Source organism: Thalassophryne amazonica, chromosome 20 (genome assembly GCF_902500255.1).
Source record: "Thalassophryne amazonica chromosome 20, fThaAma1.1, whole genome shotgun sequence".
NCBI classification, from domain to species: Eukaryota; Metazoa; Chordata; class Actinopteri; order Batrachoidiformes; family Batrachoididae; genus Thalassophryne; species Thalassophryne amazonica.
In genome coordinates this window covers 48920397-48946326 of record NC_047122.1, presented here as the reverse complement: position 1 = coordinate 48946326, position 25930 = coordinate 48920397, and the positions used below count along the sequence as shown (strand labels likewise).

Genomic DNA, 25930 nt, shown 5'->3' with positions numbered 1-25930 from the left:
CCCTTCTTACCTCATTTCTGATTATTGTGTTGCCTTCTGGTGTCTTGGGTGGCCTACAGCATTGTCTCCACTAAGCTCCAGGAGATTCCATGGGTGTTGATGCTTTAAATAGGCAGGTTTGGCAGGCACTATAAGTCTCTGCCTCAGTCCAGGCATGCCAGTCCATGACCCCCAGGGGGCACTAAGACTCAAAACACTCACTGGTTATTACCCCTCACAATACCCTCCTGGCTGCTGTCCTAGAGTCTTAGACTAGCTTACAAGGATGTACAGTAACTGCATACACTCAGAAAATGGCTCTTTGGATGAACTCAATTCAATTGTGGGCAGGATTTCGATTTGTTTAGGTAGTGCATTTTCCACAAACAGTAAAGGGGAAGTCAGGATTTTTTTTCCTGCAACTGCTGTAGCGAGGGAGAGCCGACACAGAAGTAGAAGTCCCATTTGGTGCGGGTTTCTACAAAAATGCGCACCAAAAATGACCATAACATTCAGGAAAAAACATGTCAAAATTTATTAAACATGATTCAGGTTTTACTGGGCCTATCAAGAAAATTAAAAAAACTGGTATATAGTTTGAAGTCTGCACTTTCAACTCACATTGAAATGCAGACTCAGAGTCTTTGATGGGATGACTGCTTAATTCAGTCAAGTGACTTTTACGCAGAAACGCGCCAGATGAATCCAGAGTGTTAATCAGGCAACAACAAACTGATACGATTGTCTTGCTTAATTTACTGAATGGGTTGCCTTAATCAGAAAAATTGCTCCTGCTGAGAAATGTTTCAGTTGCTACCCCTGCCAGGCATAGCTGAGGATGTAACCTGTGCTGTATTGTAATTCAGTCCAGGGGGAGTCATAGACTCACATCACCTTCATGCTGTGGAATACTGGGATATTTGTGGAATCCTGGGCATTTGGGCCTACACATGGAGTGTAGTTCCACCAGTGAAACCAGGGCTATGAATACAGACAAGAGTACAAATTGAGAAGTACGCTTATGCAGTTGCACATAAATATCCAGCTGCAGTACAATTCACTGCTAACAATTTTGTTTTTATACTTAAAACAATCCCACTGCCAATTATTGTCTGAACTCTGCAAACCATTTTACCATCGCATTGCTTTTGTTCCCCTTGGCCTAATTTGAGCCCATCTTTTTGTTTAACAGCTAAATAGATTGAGAAAACAATGAGCTCCTGCAGTTGAAAAGGGCAACGCGCCCAAAGATTGAGGAGCTGGACACATAAACTGACACTCTCAAATGAAGAGATCAATAAACTAAATTTTTTCATGTGTACAGTTAATACCATATCACTGACTCGCGTATTTGACCCATGTATTCATTCATATGTACTTATGTCTCCAAATACATTTCTACACGCTATACTTTTTCTTGTTCCCCCCTTTTTAACATTATTATATTTCAGGAAATATTGGAGGAGTGGAGTACAATTAGTTATACCTAACAGCTAACATTAGCTTATCTAGCCGGCCTTAGCAACGTTCATTGTAGCTTACAAAATAGTTGGTTCTTTTGTGTTTGATAACCCACATTAATTCATACTTTTGCCCACATTTATTTTATATGTATTTGTTAATACCATTACTGTAGGTTTAACTACGCTATTATACTTTATACACTAATTACCGTTTTTGTTTATCGTGTTAGTTTGCTAACACGGTTGGCTTATTCACGGCTAATTTCTAATTCACGGCTAATTTCTTCTACTACAACTAGCTTATTTTCCCCATTTACAATTCTATTTTACATGGTGTAGATTTTTAATGATTCATCAGTTTATGTGTTCCTTTAAAGATATCAACATATAGTACCTAAGTTCTTAGGTTTCCATCTGATAGCATAATGATTATACTTTTATCTTCCTATAGTATGCTAACAAAGTTACTTTAGATAGATACCAGTACACTCACACACTCATAGCTTCTGCTTCTATAGCTTAGCCTACTAACTATATTTGATTTTACTACTAGTCTACATACTAAATTACCTATACTACAATCTTCTCCTGTGATGTCTTATCCATCTTATGTCTTATTATTTATTATATTATATATACCTTTTTCTTGAGCTGCTTGGGTGGGTAGGGAGAGTTCCCATGGGATAAAAAAGCTTTTCAACCTACCATCCCTGGTTCTCAAGACAAGGCACCTAAGTGGCTCTACTCTACTCTATTCTACTCTCCTATTTTACTCTCCCTTTTAGATATTTAGATATACCATAGTATACTGGCATAGTTCCACCTTAGAATTGGAATATAACATATAAGAAACATTTGTTGTACAAAAAGACACCTGTATAGAAAACTGCAGTTCTGTGGAGTAAAGCACATTTTTACAGTTTCATTCCTGTGACAAAATAAATGTAGTTGCTTACTCACAGTCTGCATTCCCTTAATACTACTGACAACATGCAAATATGTCATCTGCCTCTGAAAAACACACTTAACACTTCTTGAACCCCTGATGCCGATCCTATGCTCATTCTAGCCAACTGGACTAACAAGTAGTCGAATGCCGAACCAATCTCCGACAATCTGAGCCCACTTTCACCAATCGCAGAGCGGCACACCACATTTCTCCTCTGCACTGTGCCCCCTCTCCAGCAAAAGAGAACATAATGCCAACTGCCTCTTTTCCAGCAGGCTTTGCCAAAGTCTCATTTCCAAGTTGGAAAATATCCGGCCATGGGATCAGCACAGTAGGCGGCAATGGCTCATATCCTGACCTAAAAATAACAAACACAGCAAAGACACTCCTGCTGCAGTCTGAGGTGGAGACTTCGGTTACTCAAAGTCAAAATACGTGGTGTGGAATTCACCAGGATCTCCTGATTAAGGCAAATAGTGTTTCATCGTCAACAAAAGAACAATCAAGACGTCGAAGAAAAAGCAAAGAAAGGACCTTTCTATGAAATTGCGCGTGCACACTGACCTCTAAGCTGTATTCCTCCACAGTCCTCTTAAGTGGATCCACAATCTGCCAGCAAATGAGGATGCATAAGTCGATTAACAGCATTCCACCCACGATAATCAGCAGCTTCTGGTCCTTTATGATCTGAGTGGAGAAAGAAAGATGAGACGCTTGCATTAGCCTAATTCCTCATTTGGCTTCACGTTCAATACAACCGTTCTGTTCCACATGTGGCCGAGGAGCAAAATCTGCTCAATGATTGACATTTGTGTCGATAACAAAGCCAATAATTCATTGTTACCTAGAACCGGGGAAAGTGGGAAGTAATACGAGCTCTGTCAACTTCCAAAGCTCCTTTTTTGTACAGTGAACTTTAGAGGGATGAAAGCCGTGACCCCGTTTGTGATCTTTATTTATAATAGCATTTGACTGTGTGGAAGCTCGGATCAAAGAAAAGGTCAGGGAGCACAGGCTGGGCTGTGTGTGGAAGGTATCACACAGTACAGACGCAGCGGTGTGGTCTCTCTCAGCTCGCCATCCACAACTGCGCTCAGGCTGAGGCCGTAGTTTTTTGAACTGCTGTCTTTTGATGGCGCTGGTACTGAACTAAAACAGACAAGTGAAAGTTTTTCTTGTCGTGGCACTAAAATACTTTAGGACTATATATAAAAAGTGAGGCACAGCAGCTGTTTTTTTTTTTTGTTTTTAAAGGAAAATTATTTGATGGTTAACAGGCCATAAATATGATACGCTCACTCCCACCTCTCCTACATACATAATTGGCCTTAATATAAAATGTTAACACATCTGAAACACACGGGAGTATCTTCGAAACACAAACTAGGGTGGTGTCAGACAGCGGTGAGCAGCGTGAGCTGATCTCATCAACAAACTGATATAACGAAAGGCACTTGTCTGCATTTTAACACTACAATTATTGCATTTATCTGCAGAACTTGAACAAGATCACCACAACAACCAGGATATAACATTTACAAATCATCATTATGTAGAATTATTGTACAGTACTGCCAGAAGACGCTGTGGTTCCCGTGGACTCCATCAACAGGCACTGCTGTTTTTGACCATCAAAGCAGTTAGGATATTTAATGTCCAAAGTCGTTTCTCTTGTCCCCTTGTAGGAATCTCTGAGGACCTTTTGGGCATTTACCCATCTGAAAAGTCCTGTGAGTATGTCGTAGAGCTTACGTAAGTGGTGAGCAAATGACAAAGAAGGCATGACAGAGCAGGCTGATCTGCACTTTTTACTGAATCACGACTTGCCGTGAGACCAGCTGGGGTCTCACACCCCATGAAAAGAAATTTTACTGGGCCACCCCTCATATTTTTTTTGTCCGTATTATAATTGTATTAGGGGCCTCTCTGGACTTCGGTCATTCATGGGCCCCTGCTATGTTCAGCACCCCTGATTTGGACAAACATGTTAAATATTTCCTATATACTGGTACCAAATTGGTACCAAATTTTTAGCTTGGCCTGTGAAACTGTCTTTTAACTGATTTTTATCTATATCATATCACTGTATCCTTGGCTGATCCTCAATCATTCCACCTAGTTGGGTCCTTACCAGATTAAAACTCAAGTTAATTTGCTCAAAGACAAACAGACAGATAGAAAGTCCCCAAAAAAGCACCCTCACATGCACTACCATGCATGGCTGTGATAAATTAATGTGGCAAATGCTCATCAGATTGATTGTACGAGCACATCAACAACTCCGGATCCATCAGCATTCAAGAAATACTGTGAAATTATTATTATTATTGTTATTATTTTTGGCATTAATGTAATTCACAGCCTCAAAAGATGCAAATGTTTGTGCACGGTTACTGTGCTGGTGCTTGTTTGTGCATGTACAGTATTGATGGACAGCTATCCCTGTGCACTGTCTGGCACTGAGCTCTTTAAGAAGTGAGGGAGTGTGAATCGCATCCCGCAAAGTGGAACTGGTATCGAATACATCCCCGATTTACAATCTGCGCTCTCACAGTGTGTGTGTGGGAGAGAAGATGGAGGAACGAGTCTGTGAAGGACTGAATGATGCACATCACTGTTTATAGAAAAGACTGTGCACACTTGTGTTTGCTCCACTGCTGATTGTGTTTGGCAGCAATTTCAAGGCACCAAGAGCCACTATCACTCCAGTGAGGCCAAAGCACCTGCACGCAATCCACGTGGAGGAGGGTGTGATATCTATATTTACACACACAGCGGGCAGGACGAATCCTGTCCAGTGGAAGAGGAGGAACACGACCCATGCGATCCAGATTTTGTGTGTGTTTTTCTCAGCAATTTTGTATGCTGAATTGTTTATTTTACATATATGTATCTTATTGCCGAATAAATCAAATCAAAAGATGCATGCCGTTCCTGCGCATCGAGGGACGCTTTGAGAGGATCTCGGAGCCCGACCAGTGGAGCAACGTGTACTGGTCAGTCTTGGGAGGAGAGGAGAGTGGATCCAGCAGGGGCAATAATGACGAGCTGCAACAACATCTGTCTGTGCGCAACATAACTCCAGTCCTATTACTGCCAGGGTCTTCAAATTCACAGGGAGCATTCTTGGGACACAGACCTTGGACGAGTTCAAAGATGGCTAACGCTGACCTATGCTAAGTGGTGAAAAAGTCACATTCTATCTACGCACTCTTTTATTGATTATGTGCTCATATGGCCGAGGGTATTTTAGCATTGTGTTATATATTTATTTTATTTACATGGCTTTCCCTTCTTTGGATACAGTCTGGAGTATTTCCACAGCCTATTTTTACATAATAGCAGCATAAGAGCAGCACACAGCTATCCTGAGCACTTTCTTCACAAACATGTCGTAATTTCAGCTGCACGAGTGGTGCTTGACATTTGCGAGAGTGCCGTGCGGCATTCCAGTGGGACTCGTGCAATATGTATGCAGACTACTTGTGACTTTTGGCCCTATTTTTGTTACCAGTCTGTGTGACATTCAGCCCACATTTGGCGACATCCACTAACGTGCAGTAAGTACCAATTCAGTGAGATTTCAACTGTAAATTTGCTCATTCGTGTGTTTTATCAAAATTCAAATCAAATCAAATCAAGTCAATTTTATTTATATAGCGCCAAATCACAACAAACAGTTGCCCCAAGGCGCTTTATATTGTAAGGCAAGGCCATACAATAATTACGGAAAAACCCCAACGGTCAAAACGACCCCCTGTGAGCAAGCACTTGGCAACAGTTGGAAGGAAAAACTCCCTTTTAACAGGAAGAAACCTCCACCAGAACCAGGCTCAGGGAGGGGCAGTCTTCTGCTGGGACTGGTTGGGGCTGAGGGAGAGAACCAGGAAAAAGACATGCTGTGGAGGGGAGCAGAGATCAATCACTAATGATTAAATGCAGAGTGGTGCATACAGAGCAAAAAGAGAAAGAAACACTCAGTGCATCATGGGAACCCCCCAGCAGTCTAAGTCTATAGCAGCATAACTAAGGGATGGTTCAGGGTCACCTGATCCAGCCCTAACTATAAGCTTTAGCAAAAAGGAAAGTTTTAAGCCTAATCTTAAAAGTAGAGAGGGTGTCTGTCTCCCTGATCTGAATTGGGAGCTGGTTCCACAGGAGAGGAGCCTGAAAGCTGAAGGCTCTGCCTCCCATTCTACTCTTACAAACCCTAGGAACTACAAGTAAGCCTGCAGTCTGAGAGTGAAGCGCTCTATTGGGGTGATATTGTACTATGAGGTCCATAAGATAAGATGGGACCTGATTATTCAAAACCTTATAAGTAAGAAGAAGAATTTTAAATTCTATTCTAGAATTAACAGGAAGCCAATGAAGAGAGGCCAATATGGGTGAGATATGCTCTCTCCTTCTAGTCCCTGTCAGTACTCTAGCTGCAGCATTTTGAATTAACTGAAGGCTTTTCAGGAAACTTTTAGGTCAACCTGATAATAATGAATTACAATAGTCCAGCCTAGAGGAAATACATGCATGAATTAGTTTTTCAGCATCACTCTGAGACAAGACCTTTCTAATTTTAGAGATATTGCGCAAATGCAAAAAAGCAGTCCTACATATTTGTTTAATATGCGCATTGAATGACATATCCTGATCAAAAATGACTCCAAGATTTCTCACAGTATTACTAGAGGTCAGGGTAATGCCATCCAGAGTAAGGATCTGGTTAGACACCATGTTTCTAAGATTTGTGGGGCCAAGTACAATAACTTCAGTTTTATCTGAGTTTAAAAGCAGGAAATTAGAGGTCATCCATGTCTTTATGTCTGTAAGACAATCCTGCAGTTTAGCTAATTGGTGTGTGTCCTCTGGCTTCATGGATAGATAAAGCTGGGTATCATCTGCGTAACAATGAAAATTTAAGCAATGCTGTCTAATAATACTGCCTAAGGGAAACATGTATAAAGTGAATAAAATTGGTCCTAGCACAGAACCTTGTGGAACTCCATAATTAACCTTAGTCTGTGAAGAAGATTCCCCATTTACATGAACAAATTGGAATCTATTAGATACATATGATTCAAACCACTGCAGCGCAGTGCCTTTAATACCTATGGCATGCTCTAATCTCTGTAATAAAATTTTATGGTCAACAGTATCAAAAGCAGCACTGAGCTCTAACAGAACAAGCACAGAGATGAGTCCACTGTCTGAGGCCATAAGAAGATCATTTGTAACCTTCACTAATGCTGTTTCTATACTATGATGAATTCTAAAACCTGACTGAAACTCTTCAAATAGACCATTCCTCTGCAGATGATCAGTTAGCTGTTTTACAACTACCCTTTCAAGAATTTTTGAGAGAAAAGGAAGGTTGGAGATTGGCCTATAATTAGCTAAGATAGCTGGGTCAAGTGATGGCTTTTTAAGTAATGGTTTAATTACTGCCACCTTAAAAGCCTGTGGTACATAGCCAACTAATAAAGATAGATTGATCATATTTAAGATCGAAGCATTAATTAATGGTAGGGCTTCCTTGAGCAGCCTGGTAGGAATGGGGTCTAATAGACATGTTGATGGTTTGGAGGAAGTAACTAATGAAAATAACTCAGACAGAACAATCGGAGAGAAAGAGTCTAACCAAATACCGGCATCACTGAAAGCAGCCAAAGATAACGATATGTCTTTGGGATGGTTATGAGTAATTTTTTCTCTAATAGTTAAAATTTTATTAGCAAAGAAAGTCATGAAGTCATTACTAGTTAAAGTTAAAGGAATACTCAGCTCAATAGAGCTCTGACTCTTTGTCAGCCTGGCTACAGTGCTGAAAAGAAACCTGGGGTTGTTCTTACTTTCTTCAATTAGTGATGAGTAGTAAGATGTCCTAGCTTTACAGAGGGCTTTTTTATAGAGCAACAGACTCTTTTTCCAGGCTAGGTGAAGATCTTCTAAATTAGTGAGATGCCATTTCCTCTCCAACTTACGGGTTATCTGCTTTAAGCTGCGAGTTTGTGAGTTATACCACGGAGTCAGGCATTTCTGATTTAAGACTCTCTTTTTCAGAGGAGCTACAGCATCCAAAGTTGTCTTCAATGAGGATGTAAAACTATTGACGAGATACTCTATCTCACTCACAGAGTTTAGGTAGCTACTCTGCACTGTGTTGGTATATGGCATTAGAGAACATAAAGAAGGAATCATATCCTTAAACCTAGTTACAGCGCTTTCTGAAAGACTTCTAGTGTAATGAAACTTATTCCCCACTGCTGGGTAGTCCATCAGAGTAAATGTAAATGTTATTAAGAAATGATCAGACAGAAGAGAGTTTTCAGGGAATACTGTTAAGTCTTCAATTTCCATACCATAAGTCAGAACAAGATCTAAGATATGATTAAAGTGGTGGGTGGACTCATTTACATTTTGAGCAAAGCCAATAGAGTCTAATAATAGATTAAATGCAGTGTTGAGGCTGTCATTCTCAGCATCTGTGTGGATGTTAAAATCGCCCACTATAATTATCTTATCTGAGCTAAGCACTAAGTCAGACAAAAGGTCTGAAAATTCACAGAGAAACTCACAGTAACGATCAGGTGGACGATAGATAACAAATAAAACTGGTTTTTGGGACTTCCAATTTGGATGGACAAGACTAAGAGTCAAGCTTTCAAATGAATTAAAGCTCTGTCTGGGTTTTTGATTAATTAATAAGCTGAAATGGAAGATTGCTGCTAATCCTCCGCCTCGGCCCGTGCTACGAGCGTTCTGGCAGTTAGTGTGACTCGGGGGTGTTGGCTCATTTAAACTAACATATTCATCCTGCTGTAACCAGGTTTCTGTAAGGCAGAATAAATCGATATGTTGATCAATTATTATATCATTTACTAACAAGGACTTAGAAGAGAGAGACCTAATGTTTAATAGACCACATGTAACTGTTTTAGTCTGTGGTGCAGTTGAAGGTGCTATATTATTTTTTCTTTTTGAATTTTTATGCTTAAATAGATTTTTGCTGGTTATTGGTGGTCTGGGAGCAGGCACCGTCTCTACAGGGATGGGGTAATGTGGGGATGGCAGGGGGAGAGAAACTGCAGAGAGGTGTGTAAGACTACAACTCTGCTTCCTGGTCCCAACCCTGGATAGTCACGGTTTGCAGGGTTTAATAAAATTGGCCAGATTTCTAGAAATGAGAGCTGCTCCATCCAAAGTGGGATGGATGCCGTCTCTCCTAACAAGACCAGGTTTTCCCCAGAAGCTTTGCCAATTATCTATGAAGCCCACCTCATTTTTTGGACACCACTCAGACAGCCAGCAATTCAAGGAGAACATGCGGCTAAACATGTCACTCCTGGTCCGATTGGGGAGGGGCCCAGAGAAAACTACAGAGTCCGACATTGTTTTTGCAAAGTTACACACCGATTCAATGTTAATTTTAGTGACCTCCGATTGGCGTAACCGGGTGTCATTACTGCCGACGTGAATTACAATCTTACCAAATTTACGCTTAGCCTTAGCCAGCAGTTTCAAATTTCCTTCAATGTCGCCTGCTCTAGCCCTCGGAAGACAATTGACTATGGTTGCTGGTGTCGCTAACTTCACATTTCTCAAAACAGAGTCGCCAATAACCAGAGTTTGATCCTCGGCGGGTGTGTCGCCGAGTGGGGAAAAACGGTTAGAAATGTGAACGGGTTGGCGGTGTACAAGGGGCTTCTGTTTAGCGCTACGCTTCCTCCTGACAGTCACCCAGTCGGCCTGCTTTCCCGGCTGCTCGGGATCTGCTGGAAGGGAACTAACAGCGGCTAAGCTACCTTGGTCCTCACCGACTACAGGGGCCTGGCTAGCTGTAGAATTTTCCACGGTGCGGAGCCGAGTCTCCAATTCGCCCAGCCTGGCCTCCAAAGCTACGAATAAGCTACACTTATTACAAGTACCATTACTGCTAAAGGAGGCCGAGGAATAACTAAACATTTCACACCCAGAGCAGAAACGTGCGGGAGAGACAGGAGAAGCCGCCATGCTAAACCGGCTAAGAGCTAGTAGCTGCGCTAAGCTAGCGGATTCCTAAAAACACACAAAGTGAATAATGTGTAAATAATTTAGAGGTGATTCAGCAGAGGGAGTGCTTTAGTTAAGGCACGTGAAGATTACACTGTGAAACAAATCGTTATCTAGATCAATCTAACTACGCAGATTAAACAGCTAACAGATACAGCAAAACAGCGCTGTGCTCCGGAACAGGAAGTGATACAATACCGCAGTGAGAGCCAACCACCAGTCAAAATTGTGTGTCCCCATCTACTCCCCGACAGTCACAGCCTAATGAGATAGAAATGAATTCATTTGAAGCTCCGTTTTCACTTTCTGCATCTTTTCTTTTCTATTCTGATGAATTGGCCTTAGTATAACTTTACCACAACCTTGGTGCTCCCACCAAACCACAACCATGTTATGGCCTCCTTGGAAATGCAAGAGATTACCAAAGTATGTCAGCATTTGTGATGTAAAACTGTCCTTCCCACTCAAACATCTTGTAAAATCCACCATGAATTCAGTCCAGTTCATCACAGACACCCTCCCAGGCCAAGGATTTTGATGGACAAGGTTTCAAATCATGACCTTTCAGGGGTGTATGTATGTATGTATGTGTGTGTGTATATGCAGATTAAAAATGTATTCATTGCAGCTGGATTTTGTTCATTTCTGCCACTCCTTTTGAAGTTCTTTTCATTCTACTTACATTTTACATGATGTTGTTACAACTTTTTTTTTTTTTTTTTTTTTTTTTTTTAGCCCTCTGAGAAATCCTTTGACTCAAGTTTAACCCTCTGGGGCCAACGCCGTCGTACACGACGGCTAAGACCAAGCTTTACTAAATTATGAATAACTTTTTAATATGACATAGAAACCTACTTTTTTTTGCTGAAAAGTTAACTCCGCGGATTTTCGAGGTGTGCATGGACCATTTATCTGCTTGGGTGGTTGTTGTACTTGACCTGGGACAGATCTGTTCTGTAATAGATGTGGCGACACACTGAAACATCTTCGCTGACCTGACTTTGAAAAAGATAATGAAAATGAACAGGAATTAAAAATATCTTGGAATTGCCAATTTTACAGTACGATGGGCCACCTATCATTTGGTAGACGGGTCAAAACACCTAGAGCATGTATACAACCCCTGGCAAAAATTATGGAATCACCGGCCTCGGAGGATGTTCATTCAGTTATTTAATTTTGTAGAAAAAAAGCAGATCATAGACATGACACAAAACTAAAGTAATTTCAAATGACAACTTTCTGGCTTTAAGAAACACTATAAGAAATCAAGAAAAAAAGATTGTGGCAGTCAGTAACAGTTACTTTTTTAGACCAAGCAGAGGAAAAAAATATGGAATCACTCAATTCTGAGGAAAAAATTATGGAATCACCCTGTAAATTTTCATCCCCCAAACTAACACCTGCAACAAATCAGATCTACTCGTTGACATTGACCCTATGCCATGACATTGACCCTATGTGTCTTTTTACAAGGAATGTTTTCGCAGTTTTTGCTCTATGGCAAGATGCATTATCATCTTGAAAAATGATTTCATCATCCCCAAACATCCTTTCAATTGTCCAAAATATCAACGTAAACGTGCATTTATTGATGATGTAATGACAGCCATCTCCCCAGTGCCTTTACCTGACATGCAGCCCCATATCATCAATGACTGTGGAAATTTACATGTTCTCTTCAGGCAGTCATCATTATAAATCTCATTGGAACGGCACCAAACAAAAGTTCCAGCATCATCACCTTGCCCAATGCAGATTCGTCACTGAATATGACTTTCATCCAGTCATCCACAGTCCACGAATGCTTTTCCTTAGCCCATTGTAACCTTGTTTTTTTTCTGTTTAGGTGTTAATGATGGCTTTCGTTTAGCTTTTCTGTATGTAAATCCCATTTCCTTTAGGCGGTTTCTTACAGTTCGGTCACAGACGTTGACTCCAGTTTCCTCCCATTCGTTCCTCATTTGTTTTGTTGTACATTTTTCGATTTTTGAGACATATTGTTTTAAGTTTTCTGTCTTGACGCTTTGATGTCTTCCTTGGTCTACCAGTATGTTTGCCTTTAACAACCTTCCCATGTTGTTTGTATTTGGTCCAGAGTTTAGACACAGCTGACTGTGAATAACCAACATCTTTTGCAACATTTCGTGATGATTTACTCTCTTTTAAGAGTTTGATAATCCTCTCCTTTGTTTCAATTGACATCTCTCGTGTTGGAGCCATGATTCATGTCAGTCCACTTGGTGCAACAGCTCTCCAAGGTGTGTTCACTCCTTTTTAGATGCAGACTAACGAGCAGATCTGATGATGCAGGTGTTAGTTTTGGGGATGAAAATTTACAGGGTTATTCCATAATTTTTTCCTCAGAATTGAGTGATTCCATATTTTTTTCCTCTGCTTGGTCTAAAAAAGTAACCGTTACTGACTGCCACAATCTTTTTTTCTTGATTTCTTATAGTGTTTCTTAAAGCCAGAAAGTTGCCATTTGAAATGACTTTAGTTTTGTGTCATGTCTGTGATCTGCTTTTTTTCTACAAAATTAAACAACTGAATGAACATCCTCCGAGGCCGGTGATTCCATAATTTTTGCCAGGGGTTGTAGAAACATTAAACAAAAATTCTTCTATGGCCTAATATGTACCTACAGTACAAATTTGGTAAGGTAATTTGACATTATCTTTCAAAGCCTATATAATGTTAAACTTGATCCAGAATCTGGATCCGAATCTGGATCACCTTTTTTGTTAATTTGAGGTGTCCCTTTTCCATGCCCTAATATCTATCTGTGGTGCACATTTGGTGAGAATCTGTGAATTAGTTTTGACGTAATCCTTCAAAGCCTATATAAAGTGAAACTTCATCCAGAATCCAGATCCGAATCTGGATCACCTCCAAAATTTAATGGAGTCTACCACTATCTGTGGCAAAAATTTAATCAAAACCCGTGTAGTAGTTTTGATGTAATATTGCTAACAGACAGACAAACAAATAAATATATGAACACCAATTATTTTATTGCGTCCTTGGCGTAAATAGACAGTAAATAGATACTGTAGCAGAAAACTTTGATCTCCGTATGAAGAATGTGTCCTTTCTCACCTGTCTGGAATTTTCACATCTACCTGACCGCTGAGCTTGGATGAAACCAAAGCTTGGTTTACAGCTGGTCTTTTAAACTGTGCCTGACTCTCTCCATTTGCAGATTTACCTCTTGTCCTCCTCAGTGTCCAACCTACGTTCTTCACACCACTGTGTGTATCATTGTCATCTGTTCTTGTCCTTTTCTTTACCCATTTTCCCCCAACCTCCTCCTTCTTCCTCTGTCGCTACTTTGTTAAATCCATGCAACCTTTTTCACACTTTGATCCTCCCTCTTTACTCCTTCTTTTCCTGCTCTCTCGTTTTCTGGCAAGCCACTGGTGCTTCTACAAATATTTAAAAGGGTGTGAGACAGAGGGGGAGGGCAACATCTATGAATACCAAAATGCAAGACACAGTTACAACACAAAGTGAGCTTGGCACCGCTTTAAAAACTAGGTCAGAGAAACAGATTGTGTCAGATGTTTAAAAAGCCATTTGTATTTCTGAATCTATTTCAGAGGAGAAGATTCTAAAAGCAGCTGCCAGCACCTCAGTTTGTTAACAAAAAAGTGAATGTGTGCAAAAATCAAGCACACGTTTCAAAGCTGAGCATGTGAATTTTCCAGGACAAATATAATTATCTGCTGATATAATAGAAAATAACCATTTCAACAGATACATTAGTTAAAAAACAAGCTCCATTGCGCCCTTTCAAAGAGTGATTAACAGGAGAATGTGAATCATTCTGCACCTTCTTCTTCATCTTCACATTTTTGAAGATGGCGTGTACCCTCCAGGTCTTGGCAAACATGGCACCAAAAGCCGTTGTATACCCAACAATGAGGATCCATGTCCGAACCTGGAGGAAGAAGAGGAAAGCGTTTTATTGGGCTGAAAACAACATCGGATGTTTCCTCAAGCAGCTCGCTCAAAAACAAACGAGATCAAAAGCGTACAGAGAGCACGCAATGCCATATTTAATCCATATTGACTCCAAGCTGTGTGACCTTTGAAGCTCAGTTAAGGTGAACAGTCATGTGATCAATATAAAGACATCAAAGGCATGACTGATGTTAGTATTTAACAGTAACCACAGGTGTATCTTTGACCACTTCCTTGACGTAGCCATTTTAAATATCCCCTATATGTAAGCAATCACCCAAACTTTAAAAGCTGCTGGTGACCTTGACTTTAACATTTCTTTTTCCTCAAAATCAAATCAGTTTGTTCCTGGTAGCCCATCAGTCATTTTAGCGACTTTGGTCCAAAGTGGATTAAAAGTCTTTGAGTTTTTATTTTCTTTGTACATCAAATGATGGATGGAAACACAGGACCAAAAACAATAACCCCATATGCCTAAACACCACATTAGCAGCACGGTGGCTTAGCGGTTAGCACTGTTGCCTCACAGCAAGAAGGACATGGGAGCGATTCCCACCTGTGGCTTTTCTGTGTGGAGTTGGCATGTTCTCCCCGTGTTTGCGTGGGTTTCCTCCCACATTTAAAGACATGCAGGTTAGGTGAATTGTAAACGTTAAAATTGTCCAGGTATCCCTTGCAAAAGATCTTGATCTAAAGGGGATTAACCTGGTTAAATTAAATTAAATTAGCCATGTATTAACATAGGGCAATGTCACCTTGACCTCTGACCTTGATTGTTAACAATTTTAACCAAAATCAAATCACCTCTTCCCATCCATGGTTGCAAACAGGCAATCCTAAAGAAGGATTCTGGCTAATTACAATTCCAGAAAGTATTCACAGCACTTCACTTTTTCCACATTTTGTTATGTCACAGTCTTATTCCAAAATGTAGTAAATTTATTTTTGCCCTCAAAATTCTTCTCACAACACCCCATAATGACAACATGAAAAAAGTATTTTTGAAATTATTATAAATGACATAAGTATTCACAACCTTTTCTCAGTACTTTGTTGGTGGACCTTTGGCAGCAATTACAGCCTCAAGTCTTCTTGAATATCCTCCTGACTACGAGGACATATGTACGACAGATCTTGTATATATATACATACGAGATCTGTCAATAAAGTGGCTTGTGCCGCGTCGTCGCAGCTCGGAGCGCGGTGCGCCGAGCGTCCTTAAAGGGGTCCTTAAAGCTGTACTAACAGACCTTATTCTCTGTGAAGCCCGTAAAATTTTCACCGAAAGCCAGATAAATTTTTCGAATGGTTTCCAGGTGCCAGTCTCTAACAGCTTTTGAATAAATTCTGATGGAAAAAAAGTTCTTTTCATTCCGCCATTTCCAGACAATGAAAATCCGACGAGGGGGTGGGACCACTCCTTCCCAAGGCGTGCTCACAGGCGAATGACCTCACCGACAGGCGTGGAAAAACTCACGCATGCGCACGAGGGTTCAAGCATGTCTGACGTAAAAACATATGAATCAAATCCATATAGTTTTTGAAAAAAATAAAAAGGACCGTTACTTTATTGACAGACCTCGTATGTGTGTGTGTGTGTGTGTGTGTGTGTGTGTGTGTGTGTGTGTGTGTGTGTGTGTGTGTGTGTGTGTGTGTGTGTGTTTGTGTGTGACAGTAATAAGGAAAAACTCTCGGCTATTTTTGAGGAAGAAACCTCAAGCAGACCAATCTCAGAAGGGTGACCAACTGCTTAGCCCATACGATTCCACAGAACAGGTGCACTGTCCTGTGTCTGTTCCAATATCATGAGAAACAGACCGTTGCAGTGCTTTGCCAGATGTTTTCTTAAACCTTAGAATTGGAGTAGAATCTGAATATAACTTATCAAATCCTTTTATAGCGACAGAGCATGTGGGGGCTCAATGAGAATGTGTTTGGCTGCCTCATACAGTGTTTGTTTTGTTGGATGCATGTGTGTTTACACTTTTTACACGTGTCTATGTTCAGATGCTCTTTACTGCTGCATGAAGCAAGAAACACATTCAGGGGCTGACAAACTGTGTAGAAACATGTCTGTTCTGACCTTCACACATTTATCCAGGTGCTGGAAGAAGTCCAAAATGTGCTCTGCAGATCTACCTGTAACATCAGCAGCAGACATGTGTGTATGTATGTTATGTGTCTGTGTGTTGTGCCTGGGAGGTATCTCAGTGGAAACCACTTATCACTGCAATCAAAACTCTAATTAGTCCAGCATCTACATAGTCACACTTTAATACTACCGGGGTGGGGGGGTGCATCAATGTGTTATGTGCTCGCTCAACACCAGGAGAGAAAAAGAGAGAGAGAGAGACAAAACAATGTTCACCATCCTGTTGACACATGTATGTTTTATTTCATATACACCACTAACTAGACAGGACACACGAGCAGCTGCAAAGCCCACCACTGTGGCGCTGCACCATCAGTGAGGGAAGTATATTCTGCTTCATTTATTGCAACTTATGACGCTCTATTCATGTCCAACAGTAACTACAGCCATATCTGGCACCATTTAATCACTATAAACAATCAAAGACCGAATGACCTTGATTGTGAGCTTCAAGGTCACTCAAGATCAAAGGCAATGGCATATTTGGAAACCTTGTGTATGACATCCTATCTATGTGTAATACTAATCATCGACCTGTCTGGCACACTTTAGTAGGTATAAATGATCAAAATATGACTAACCTTGATTGTGAGCTTCAAGGTCACTCAAGATCAAAGGCAATGGCATATTTGGAAACCTCATGTATGATGTCCTATCTATGTGTAATACTAATCATTGACCTATGTGGCACAGTTGAGTAGCTATAAATGATCAAAATATGAGTGACCTTGAAGCTCACAATCAAGGTCACTCATATTCAAAGATCAAAGACAATGGCATATTTGGAAACTTTGTGTATGATGTCCTATCTATGTGTAATACTAATCATCGACCTATCTGGCAGACTTTAGTAGGTAAAAATGATCAAAATATGACTGACCTTGATTGTAAGATTCAAGGTCACTCAAGATCAAAGGCAATGGCATATTTGGAAACCTCGTGTATGACGTCCTATCTATGTGTAATACTAATCATTGACCTATGTGGCACAGTTGAGTAGCTATAAATGATCAAAATATGAGTGACCTTGAAGCTCCCAATCAAGGTCACTCATATTCAAAGATCATGTTGTGTGTTGGGGGGTTTGGCTGGACATTTTGGTGTTGTTTTCTTTTCTTTGCTCTCCAGGTGGTATGCAAACTGGTTTTTGTCTGTGGAGACAGTGCTGGCAGAAGAGTCCTTCACCCTCATCAGCACTATTGACTGCACCTGTGGATGATGCTCACGTGTAAACTTAAAGACTTTCAGCTGAAGCAGATAATGAGATGGCGTTCTGCATTTAAGCCATGAGTGGTTCAAGCAGAATTGCCGGGAACTCGACCTTGTGACGTTCGTTTGTGAGACGCTGAGGACCGCGCCAGGGTTTGACACATCGTGCCTGTGAAGGAGGACGGGTGAGGGACACATGCTGTCAGCACACATCAGAGGTGATTATTGTCTGAATGATCGTTGATAGTAATTTGGCATTTTGTTACGCAGTATATTTGAACATTGATGAGAATTGTGCAGTTTGCTTCTCACTGCTGTGGCGTACGGACTGATGATCCTCCACCTGTTGTGAGAAGCTGCTCATTTACATAAAGCTTAAATTCAGACCTGAATGTGTTGCTGATAGTGTGTGCCTCTGAAAGATATTTGCTGTAGCTCTGTTGACTTATCTCACCTTTTCCATCCTTCACAGAGTCAGTTTGTCGTGTCCACCTGGGGGGTGTTTGGCGGTGAATCTGAGTCCAGAAGGGCAGAGGCTTCACCTCGCCAGACAAACGCACATTTATGTTGTACACAATTATTGCACAAAAGGGAAATAAATTTGTTTTGTTTTTGGAACCGCTTTCTGGTTATTTTAGCGCTGGGTTCAGTCAGATGCTGGTCGCGCTCCTCAACTCGTGTCTGCACATAACAGATCAAAGACAATGGCATATTTGGAAACCTTGCGTATGACGTCCTATCTATGTGTAATACTAATCATCAATCTATCTGGTATCATTTAGTGGCTATAAATGATTAAAAATATGAGTGACCTTGATGACATCAAGGTCATTCAAGATTAAATGCAATTGCATAGTTTGAAAGCCCACATATTAGTTCCTATCCATTTTCATCTTAACCATGGGTCTATCGTTTCTGATTCATGGATTATCAGCATGTGAAAACTTCTCCTATCAGCAGTATTTGCATTGACCTTGTGTTTGTGACCTTGACCTTTGACCCTGAAAAGTCTGTCAGTAAAATCCTCTGGGCAGAAACATCTTATTGTATTGCTAGTATATTTGTTGTCTTGTGGCTATTTGCAACATGTCTGCGATTTTGCATGTTTTGTGTGAATTGGCAACAGACACATCAAATTAACAATGGAACTACCAGAGTGGTGCCAAATAGTACTTCTTCCTTTCATGACCAAGGTGGTGCCAAATGGCACTGCTGGGGTAATTTACAACTCCTTAGGGCACGTTTTCTTACGTACTTGTTCTTGTGTTTCATATGTAAGTGCAGCCATTAGATCGGAATGTGGCAGTACCAGAGTGAAAAGGTGGCCTAATGAGTTGTAAATTACCCCAGCAGTGCCATCTGGCACCCTCTGGTTAGAATAGGAGGTGGGAGAAAAGGTTGGATTTTTGAGTGTTAATCCTGTACATCTGCAGGTTTATTTGCTTGTGGACATGGGCCGGACTGGGTCATTTCATATTGGTTTGCTCTTGACTGGTCAGTAGACGTAGGTCTTACTACTACCATCACATCAACGACCAAACGACCACTGCACATAAATGGGAAGTGGAAAGGGAGGGGCCAGGAGCAAAAAGGTTGGGAACCACTGATTTACTGTATGTTTACCCAAATAAATGCACTTGATCTGCAAGAGAACTTACAGTGCAGAGAGTCTCAAACTCTTTGTCAGAGACAAAACCTCCATCCAGGCCAAACAGGAAGATTGAGGCATAGGACAGCATACCTCCTAGGATGATCAGGTTGTTCATGTAGGGACTAGACATCTTGATTAATCTAGAAGAGAAGAAAAGAGAATTAGAACAGTAATAGAAAACTCAGTCGCGGAGTGGAATGTGAGATAATAACGCACGTGGAGACAGTTAAAGGAAAATCATTATTCTCCTGCTTTATCATTTTGATCCCACTCACACTCCTCGTATTCTTCCTGCTCATTATTCATCCCACTCGTCCTCTTGTCTTAGCAGTAACCCTTCATTTACTTATCTCCCTGCAACATATGTCCAAGTGCCTTTCTTTAGCTGGATTTAGTTTGCACCAAAACCCCACAGTGTGTCCTCCCACCCTGAAACGTGCACCCGATCAGTGACGGCTCACCGATGGTTGCGGTTCTTGATGTTGAAGAACAAAAAGGCACTGGCCATGACCATGCCCAGCACAGTCATGGTGGACAGGATGCTGTAGAGGGGTACATTGATGTGGCGACGCTGCAGGCGCACAATTGTGCGATCTTTGGGGGGCTCGACACCTAGTGGGAACAGAAGGTGACACACGTACAATAATTTAAACAAAGACAACGAGCTATGATCACGGTGAGTCCGCATCAGACAAACAAATACAACAGTCTGAATAACCTCAACCTGTTCTGGCAACAGTGGACTACTAGGTCATAATCTTCAACTTTGATGGCTTAAAAGCACCTTTTTCAAAACGTTTCCTTTTCGACCACAAAATAGCAACACTGCAGCAAACATCCAGTTATTTGAGGCCCATTTCCTGCTCTTCAGTTTCGTCTTGTTGAGTAGATGCATCGCTATACACCACAGTCCAGCTTTTGTGGTTACACCCTGCACTTTCTTATCTTTGGCTCTATTTTTCCTCCTGTCCGTATGTCAATCGATTGCAGCGGCATCGTCTTACACATCTCCACTCACTGTGGTCAGTTCTGTGGAAGCAAGCCTTTTAGATGGAGCTGTCACGGAATGGGACAGATGTGGGGCAAGGCTGAGAAAGTGGAGAAGGGTTTGAGGGTCAGTTTGGATGGACTAGACAGAGATATCGAACAAATTACAAACACACGCAAACATGGGACAGGTGCAAAACAGACGGGTGAGTAAGTGAGCTGAGAGAGGGACATTTGGAGTGGAAGCGGGGTAAAGCGGGAAGTGCTACATGAGTGTTGGAGGGTGTTTAGGCATGAGGGAGTAAGTCAGTCCTTGTCAAATAGTGTGGGGGGGGGGGGGGGTGGGACCGCGGGGAACATGCTTTTTTTCCCCCGTACTAGAAAAAAGTGTAATTGCACATCCACTACAGGAAAGACCGGTGTGTCTTAAAATTTTGGCAGCGGACAGCATGTAGCCAAATAAATTAAGGCGTCACTTAAAGACATTACACCCCAGTCACACCAAAAAGCCACGTGAGTTTTTTTCATCGAAAAATGTGCCGAATATTGCCAGCAATCATCCCGCTTTGTAAAAGCTGCTTCAGTAAACCAGCGAGCACCGTTAGCATCATAGCACCATAGCACAGGAGCAGAGCAGCAGTAGACATGGTCTCTGTCATGCCGAATGATGCAAATGCTGCAAAAATAAAAACTAATAAAAAATTTAAAAAAAAATTAAAAAAAAAAAAAAACATAAAAAATCAGCACAAATTATTTTATTCATTTTTGTTTTGGCTGCTAAATTGTTTTATATACGAGTATTGTGCTCCTGAGTAAGTGTTCTGATCAATTTGAATTTATTATTTATTGATTTCATTTAATTTTGTTTTTCAGTATGAAATGGCAGTCAGTCAAAAAATGTTATAGTTTAAGGATTAATTTTTTTTTTCATTTCAAGTGATGCAAATTTTTTTCTGTTACAGACTAAAAACACTGTTAATAAAGTTATTCTTTGCTGAAAGTTGATCTAAAGCTTTTTCTTTTTTGTTTTCTTTAATGACAATAATGATACAATGTTATGCAGAGGTGTAGTTATAATAACTGTATGGACAAATGATACTATTTATAGTCACGGCAGAGAGTGGGGGGTGCGCGAAATGTTTTCTTCTTACTGGGCGGGGGGGGGGGGGGGGGGGGGGACAGAAAATAATTGAGAATCACTGGAGTAAGTGAACATGAGAAGAGAGTCTCAGCTCACACACAATGAATGTACATGCATACAGTATGTGTCCGACCTTCTTCGTACCTTGAAACCTGATGGAGTTGTTGATGAGGTCCAGCTCATCGGCGATTGCGTTGTACTCCCCCACCTTTACCTCCCGTCCCTCTGTTCAAAACACGCATATATAGATGTCCAATAAATATGGTGAAAGACATGTCAAAACAATTACAAAGTCCTCAAATGGCAATTAAGCTACTGTTGAGTGTTATGTGTTGGACGCAGCTCGGAGAACCGACCAGCGTTTGAAGGACCCAGTATGAAATAAGCAGAGCACGGTTCAAAGGATAACTGAATTTAATACATAACAGTGATAATATAATAATAAAAAGGTGCGGCCTGGCGTGGTGCGCTCCCAGCAGCCCTAACGGTCCGGAGCCAGAAGCTGTTTCGGACCCAAGGGACCCCGCCGACACCCCCCAGGTGGCCGCAACAACCGAGTCTGTGAAAGAAGGAACCATTATGTGAGTCCACACTCTACAGACAGAACACTTAAAGGTGTACAAACAGCAAACACTTCCTGGCTTGATTACTGATCAGCTTCCCAACCTGCAGGCATGGAACATCCCGTTCACAAAACTCCACTGCAGTGGAAGCTGATACATGACTAACAAACAGCTCAATACAATAAGGTGTGAGGGACACCACATTTACTGACTGTATAACTGTTAGTCACAAAAATCTAACGTACCTCAGGAAGTGTGCTGACGAGCATGAGACCTCACCCCCTCCTCTTTCACAGACTGTGCATCAAACCTGGACGTTCTCAGCATCCGCTGCTGATGAGATGACTCCCGAGACGACGATCTCACCCGTCTGGTCACAGGTCGAGTCTCTGGCAAATACACACTGTGCACTCCAGTCTTAAATGCCAACATGTTCCAATCCATCCAGATGCACTACAGCTGTGAGTCCTGGACGAGTCGCAGGTGATCAGGGTGAGGTCCTGACAGCCTCAGCAACACAGCCACTCAGTCCCAAACGCAAGCCACCTGCGAGGAAAACCAAAAAACAGAAACAAACCGGCAGCCAGGCCCCCCCCAGCCATATAACAGTTGAGTACTTAAAAAACTCTCAAATAGTGCACACATCTACCATACAAGTTTGACGTGATAATGCAGATGAATTCTTTATGGACTTTAATGAAGCAGTAAGATGTGGTTTTTGATCACTTCTGTCCAAATTTGACCCCTTTATCCTTCCACTATGCTTTACCTGTATTGGCTGCAAACAGAGTTAACCAGTTATGTCCTCCAATATGATCTTAAACGAGACATTCCAAATAAGTCTGACCTTTCAAGGTCACCCAAGGTCAAAAGTCATGTGGTAAACAGAACAGGTGACATATGCCTTCATGCTATATTAAAAGTGTATCTTTAGCCATTTTCTCAAACTAGCCTTTCCAGGTATATCCGCTAAACCAGAGGTTCCCCAACTGGCTCCCTCATGAACCCCTTAAACTGCACCTTTTCCCTCTTTTCCCTGCTCTGCTAAAAATTGATGAGCTCATTCTGGTGTCTATTAGCTCTTCCTTGCTGACACCACCTGAATGAGCTAATTAGCTTTAGGCAGAACAGCAGATCCTCAGGACTGGGATTGGGAACCATTCCCTATACCAATCAGCCACCTGTTGACTGGCTGAACACACCTGACTGAGTTGATATGATCTGAGTATATAATAGACAAATGAAAAATGTACAGTATTTTAGATTCCAAGCACCAGGATTGGGAAACACTGCCCTATACTCTGCAAGTAATAGGCCAAAAGCTTGACCTTAGCTTGCAACTTTAACCTTTTACTGATTTTCTCAGAAATCAACCACATGAGTTCTTGGCTGACCCTCAAACATTCCACAAAGTTTGGGTCCAATCAGATCAAAACACATGGACAGACACAGGATCAAAATCAATATCCCCATACTGCATATTTGACCCCACAAGGGTACATGGCTCAGCATTTTCCTTTCGGCGTCGCATGAGATATTTTCTCCTTGACCTCTCGACAAAGTCCTATAAAATCTCTGGTGGTAACCTGCTGAATTATGCAATAGGGAAGGACATGACAGAAAGTGGCTTAGAGTTTATAAAAGGTAGCACCAGTGATCATTATTCAGTGAAAAACCAACAGAGGCTACTTCAAGTAAACATTTAAATTTAATTCAAATAGTAAGTGGACAGATTGAAGTATCCCGGCTTTCAGCAGTATAGTTTGCCACAGCTGTGCACCTCATACAGAGTTTTAAAATCACTGTGAGAGTATCCAAATTCATTAGCAATGCAATAAAAAGTCCACAATGTAGCATTTCTCCACTTTTAAGCTACTTGGTAATATTATCTTTTAAGATGCAGCTGAACGTGGCCAGTAAAGGGTCGTTCTGTTTAATACACTTTGAGTTAGCATTTTATCTTACGGCAAAGAAGCATAAAATGCAACAGAGAAGAAGAGATGCTTGGAAATCAAATGAAATATAGTAGAAACGGTCCTTGAAGAGTGGACCAGCTATTCACCCTCGCACGAATCTCAATCTGAAACTACATGTTCCCAAATCACAATCTACATGTGATTGTATGGGAGTCCACTGCTAGGAGGTGTATCCACATCATCTGCATTTCATCAGACCCTGTTTCCAGTGGAGCTGAACTCCACCAGGCCTGCCACTTGTCATCAATCTTGATTGTCATTTTCATGAACAGGATTTCAAAGCACAGTCAAGGACTGCAGGGTGCCCAGTTTGGTCATGTCAGAATTGCATCTCAAATTTTTGCAGATTATATGGCTCTGTTGGCATCATTAGACCTCTGATAGTCACCAGAAGGCAGAGTGAAGCAATGGGATAAAGAATCAGCAACTCCAAATCTGAGACCATGGACCTCTGTCAGAAAGGGTGTATGTGTCCCCTCTAGGTCAGGGGAAGGTTATTGCCTCAAACGGAGGAGTTCAAGTATTTGGGTTATCTTATTTATGAGTGGAGGTACGATGAAGCACGAGATTCATAGATGGATAGATCAGTCCGTAAGTAAGAGATGAGCCAGAAAACAAATATCTCACATACCAGTCGATTCACGATATCCTCACCTATGGTCATGAGCTTTGGTCAGTGACCAAAAGAAACAGATCATGGATACAAGGGCTTACAGTCAGGGACAGCGTGAGAAGTTTGAATATCAGAGGGGACTCGGAATAGAGCCGCTGTTTCTTTGTATCGCAAAAAGGCAGCTGAGGTGGTTTGGACAGCTAGTGAGAATGTCACCTGATCATCTTCCTCGGGAGGTCTTCAAGGCATGCCCAACTGGGAGGAGGCCCCCAGGGAAGGGAATCAGGACACACTGGAGGGATTACATCTCCCAGATGACTTGGGAATGTCTTGGAGGTCCCCAGGAAGAGTTAGAGGGCCTGTCTGAGGATAGGGACATGTCTGCTGAGCTGCTTAATCTGATGCCACCATGACCCAGACGTGGATAAACGTAAACGTAATTTCTCCACTGTGAGATCAATAAAGGATTCAAGGATTCAAAAGAATTTTATTGTCATATGCACAAAAAGAACATGTTCCCTGCACAATGAATGTGTCTACTGCATTTACCCATCCTAATGCCAGTAGGAGCAGAAGTCGCCATTAGGCGCCCAGGGACCAGCTCCAGATGTATATCCTGTCTTGTCACAGCCCTGCTGAGCAAACCAAGACCGACCATAACAAAGACACACAACACACATAGGCCGGCCCGGTACATAAACACTTATGAGAAAAAAAAAATATGTGTAGCTAATCTAATCTAATCTATCTAATAAGATGAAGAAAAATGAAAGAAAGAATATAGTAGGGGAGCGGTGGTCTAAGGGTAAGGAGATGTGTTGATACCAGAAGATCTTTGATTCAAATCTCCATGAAATCGGAAAATCACTAAGAGCAACTGGGCAAGGAGCCGTCAATTGCAAAGGTGCTCCTGAATGAGCAGCAAAGCACCCTAAATCACAGCAAGCTGGTATGAGGTTGTGCGGACATTATTGTAATGCCTTTGAGCAGTTTCAGATGGAAAAGTGGTCATAGAAATGCAGTTCCACTGACTGGAGAAACACCAAATAATAGATTTATTCTTGTTAATTTCTACTGCCTTGTACGATGACTTAAGATTCTTGTGGCGTCATCAATGAATGATGAGGTGAGCTTGTAAATATCACTGTTTCTCTGCAGGGCTGTTTCACAATTTGGTGTTTTTCTTCTGTACAAAATGATGGATCCTTCAGGTGTAATGATCAAAGAAGAATTACCTT

The 25930-nt window shown here is 41.4% G+C and overlaps 1 protein-coding gene across 1 annotated transcript in view; it reads right to left on the bottom strand.

Annotated features, from left to right (window-relative positions):
* The window catches only part of gabbr2 (gamma-aminobutyric acid (GABA) B receptor, 2), a 488893-nt gene that overhangs the window by 119493 nt on the left and 343470 nt on the right, over positions 1 to 25930 (bottom strand). Inside the window, 2 exon segments of the mRNA XM_034160116.1 lie at positions 2956 to 3078; positions 14270 to 14377. Of these exon segments, the coding sequence (XP_034016007.1) occupies positions 2956 to 3078; positions 14270 to 14377 (231 nt within the window).